At 56.5% G+C, this 4,647-nt stretch overlaps 1 protein-coding gene across 1 annotated transcript; it reads left to right on the top strand.

The window, feature by feature from the left end:
• Window positions 1-1,717: 1,717 nt before the first annotated feature.
• On the top strand, window positions 1,718-4,194 carry ACOX (acyl-CoA oxidase; the record flags this gene model as incomplete). The annotated part of the gene is made up of 3 exons (XM_005853662.1): window positions 1,718-2,311; window positions 2,503-2,833; window positions 2,965-4,194. Exons 1-3 carry the CDS (start codon window positions 1,770-1,772, stop codon window positions 4,192-4,194), a joined length of 2,103 nt encoding a protein of 700 aa, XP_005853724.1. The 5' UTR covers window positions 1,718-1,769.
• Window positions 4,195-4,647: the final 453 nt, after the last annotated feature.

The raw sequence follows: 4,647 nt of genomic DNA, 5'->3' as shown, positions 1-4,647 counted from the left end.
TCGGGCTTTTACTTCCAAAACTGCCAAGAGCCTCTCCACAGGTGTCCTTCCTTTCTCTCCCTGGGCGTCCGCATGGGTAAAGCTGACAAGGCCGGCCCATTGGTCCTGCTGGCTCCGCACAAAGCGATGCCGGGCGACGGTGGCCCCCGTCGGACGGGTGGGGTCGCCGTGAATAAAATGCTGGGGGCCATCGATTTCGATGACGAGGGGCAGGCGAGGGCGAAAGGAAGAGGGCGGGGCCGAGGGAGGGATGGAGGGGGGATAGACCACCACGTCGAGGCGGAGGCCGGCATGGCACACTTCGTCTTCGCAGACCAGACCGACCGTCCTCAAGGCATCCAAGACGCGTCGATGTAGGAGCGAGCATGTCAGGGCGGGCACTCGCTCCGTCTCCGCCTGTGGGGCGGGTACAGGTGACGGCCGTCGGACCCACCGAGTCCCCGAGGTCTGCTTGGGCAGAACAAGGGTGCGATCCTCCCGACGAGGAGGGTCCTTTGCAGCGCGTACTTCCCTCTCCAGAGACGCTAGAAGTCGAGCCATGCCAGCCGCGGGACCGACGCGGAATGTCGCACCCGGGCCCCTCAGAAGCGTCAGGGCCTTGCATAATTGTTGGGCATCGGCCACCGCCATTGGCCGGGGCGACGCCGTCCGCTCTGTGCATGCTGCCTGCAAGCCGGCGTTCAGCAAGCCTTCGCTCCCTGGAGGGACGTCCAGGATGGCCAATGCAAGGACAAGAGAAGCGATTTCCCCGGTGGGAAGAATAACACGAGGAAAAGCCAACCAGGCCTCGAAGGTGCTCCAAAACGTCACGCCTGGATCCACATTATACCGAGCAAAATCTCGCACGAGTGCCACTAGGAGCCTTCTTGTCGATGCATGTGTCTGGCGTGCCTTTTTCCAATTGGTCTTCCGGGGGCGTTTGCTCTTCACTCCCGGGACACTGGACGAAGCGGAGGGGTCCAAGCAATCTTTACGAAGTGCGATTTCGAGCTCTTTCTGGAGTATTCCCACAGACTCAGAGCCAGACTTCTTCTTGAGACTCTGTCTCAGATTTGAGGCAATCTTAACGACATGTCGGTCGACACAATCCCGAGAGTTATGGCTGTTATTGCTGCATAATATAGGCGTAGGAGTAGTCACGGGGCTACTGGTGCTCAAGGAAGCAGACAGACGACACAAAGGCTTGAGATCCGTGCTGTCACCACCCACTAACATGATCTTGATGTAATTAGTACACTTGCTTATCGACTGAAAAGGCTTCGGTAAATTGGGCACCGGATTAAAAGCGGCTGCAGGCGTCCATAAGAAGGGTGACGTACCCATCCTGCTCTCCTCGAGCTGCAAGAATAATACCATCAAAGATGCCACAATCCAAGGGGGCCAAGCCTGCCGCCTCCTCATCGTGGCTGCTCAATGTATACTATAAGCTCACATATGTGATTTTAGGCTCGGGCATGTCATCTGTGTTGTGAAGGATGGGATTGAATATCATGTGCGGCGACTCGACGTAATTGAAGTCAAGACTGATAGGAACCCAGAGGCAGTTCGAGACGACTGGATAACTTGGAATATGTGATGAATGAAATCACATTTACGGTTATTCTACAAGCGGGTGCACAACTTTTATCGTCATGGTGGAACTTTTTCGGCATCAGAGTCCTCGAAGATGCACGATTTTTTGACGGCCTTGCCTAACCACCTTCTCCTTCCCATCTGCACCAGCAGCCTCATTTATTGAGACAGGCAATTAATCTTGTGTCGTTATTGCCATGGAAGTTGCGCCCGAACTTGTGCAGGAACGCGGCAAAGCATCCTTTCCTCCCTCGACTTTGACCCAGCTTGTAGACGGAGGAGTGGCTAAAATGGCAAGGCGGCGATGGCTTCGCAGTCTGATTCTATCTGACCCCATATTTAACAATGAAGACAGCATTTATTTGAATCATACAGAGCGATACAAACGTGCATTGTCAAAATGCGGACGCCTCGACCAATTGATCAACAAGTATCGGTTGAACGAAGAAGACAGTATTGTTCTGCGTTCCTGTACCTCGGAGGACCTTCCAACGCTGTTGCACGATTTAATGTTCCTGCCGTGTCTCCTCAGTCTTTGTAGCGAAGAGCAACAAGCGTACTGGGTCCCCGCCGCCCGGAGTAAAAAGGTGCTTGGTTGTTACGCCCAGACAGAACTCGGCCACGGCAGCAACATCCAGGCTTTGCAGACGACTGCCACGTTCGACCCCGCGACTGATGAGTTCATCATGGACACGCCCACGGCGCAGGCGTACAAATGGTGGCCAGGGACGCTCGGCCGGTGAGTGGGGCTGGAGAACAGACACGCAGAGGTTCTGTTTGTGGTGAGGTTGTTCTGTATTCAAGAGATCTCCGGAGCTCTGCTTTCTCAGAGGCTGGGACCTCGTCGTGTAGACTCTTCGGGACTCTGACATCTTTTCGTTCCCGTTCCTCCCTTGGTGCTTGCCCCGTTTATTTTTTCTACCCGTCCAGCACCGCCAACACCGCCATGGTCATTGCCCGCCTCCTCTTACCCCAGGAGTCCTCTTCCTCGTCCCCTGCCTCGTACAAGGACATGGGTATTCACAACTTCATTGTGCCGTTACGCGACCTGCACACGCACGCATTGCTTCCCGGTGTCGTCACCCGGGACATCGGTCCCAAGATTGCTTTTGCTGGGATGGATAATGGCTGCCTGGAACTGCATGCGGTACGCATCCCTCGTGCCAATCTCGCTCAACGATTCGTGCGTGTGACGCGCCAGGGCGTTTGGAGCCGCGTGGAGGGAACGCACAGCAAGGCTGCCTACGTGACCATGATGCAGGTGGGTGTATACAGCGAAAAGAAGACGTGGTTCCTGAGGCGGGCGGGGTGGGGCCCGGGGGATGGCGTGATACACGCTCATGGATAGGACTGACAAGAAAGGTGTCTCGGGGGGGTCGTGAATCATCACAGGTCCGGGCCATCATCGTCGTGCACTCTGCGAGGGAGCTAAGCAAAGCCTGTACAATTGCCATACGATACTCGGCCGTGCGTAGGCAGGGTTTTGATGATTCCAAGACAGGGAGCGAGCTACAGATCTTGGACTATGCGTCCCAGCAATACCGGCTTTTGCCCCTCCTGGCCGCTTCAATTGGGTTTTTTTTCTGCGGTCGGGCCGTCCTCACCCTGCTTGCAGAGACGGAAGACGCGTTGCTGAAAGGAAGGAAAGGGCAGGCGGAAGTTGGAGCCCTGATGGGGAGAGCGCATGCAGCTTTGGCGGGGCTCAAGTCCCTCTGTACGACCATTGCTGCGGACGGGATTGAGGAATGCCGCAAATGCTGCGGGGGGCACGGATACTTGGCGTGCTCCGGCCTTCCAGAACTTTCCGGGAATTTTCTACAGCAGTGCACGGTGGAAGGAGACAACGTGCTCCTGACGCAACAAACAGTGGGGTACCTCTTGAAGTCCTACATCAAGTGGAGGACTGGCGGACCGGTCTTGGACGAGGAGTGCCAATATTTCGTCACCGCAGCCGATGGGGCCCACGCAGAAGGTCTCGGAGAGGGGGGGAACGGAGTGCGAGACGAGCCGGCTGTCTTGTCGTTGTTCAGTCGCAGGGCCTTCGCCACGTTGGAGCGCCTCGCCCTCCGGCTCCAAAGCCTGACGGAGGGGGAGGCGTCCTTGAGCCAGGCTGGGGCTTGGAGGAGGGTACTCGTCGATGTCATGTTCGTCTCCAGGTCTCATGCTTTGTACACTGTCTTGAGGCACTTTGCTGCCGGACTGAAGAGCCTGAGAGACGGCAACGACGTGTCGGGGGTGGGAAAGGCAGGGGCAGATGCCGCCTTCATCCGTGTGTTGGAACGCTTGTTCTTCCTCTTCGCCTTCTATCATCTCAGTAAAGAGGCGGGGGATTTCTTGGAACTGGGTTTGCTGTCTCCGGAAACGGTGGCAAGGGTGAGGGGGGAGGTGGAAATACTCTTGGGAGAGGTTCGGCCGGACGCGGTGGCTCTGTGCGATGGGTGGGATTGGGACGATTTCGAGCTGAAAAGTGCCTTGGGCCGGTGGGATGGTAGGTACGCCGAGGCGCTGTTGGCGTCTGCGAAGAAAGAACCTCTGAACCATCAAGACCCGGTGGATGGCTGGGACCGAACGTGGCAACCTCAGTGGAAAGTAGAGGAACAAACGGAACGGGCGCGACTCTAAAGAAAGGAGAAGGAGGATAAGATAGTGCTTGGTGGTGGCGGGCTGCAGGAGAATAAGCTTTCAGAAAATCGACTAGAAAGCACTGCAGGCTCAGAGGGAATAAAGGAAGAGGACTCTCAAAATGGAAGATGGAAGCAATCCGGCAAAGGAACGCCTCGTTGCATAGTCCATCAGCAAAGGGTAACACGTTTGGCTTTATTCCTTTCCAGGGAGTGCGGATAATTCGTCCAGAACGCACGACCGCGGCCAGGCACTTGCGAAATTTCCCCTGCAGGAAAGGTTGACCCCCTTCGCCCTTTCTTAAGCACCCCACCCAGTCATTTAGGTGCCGGCCATCAGCTTCTGCTGCTGCCGTTGTCGAAAAACGTCCCCCGCCCCCGACCTCATCATGTCGTCGTCACTATCCCCGCTGTCCGAGTCCCCTCCACCCCCCCATCGGCCCCTTTTCCTCCC

The sequence above is a fragment of the Nannochloropsis gaditana genome (genome assembly GCF_000240725.1).
Source record: "Nannochloropsis gaditana CCMP526 unplaced genomic scaffold scaffold791, whole genome shotgun sequence".
Taxonomy (NCBI): domain Eukaryota; class Eustigmatophyceae; order Eustigmatales; family Monodopsidaceae; genus Microchloropsis; species Microchloropsis gaditana.
Note: the sequence above shows the minus strand (reverse complement) of the source record. Positions and strands in the feature narration are given on the sequence as shown.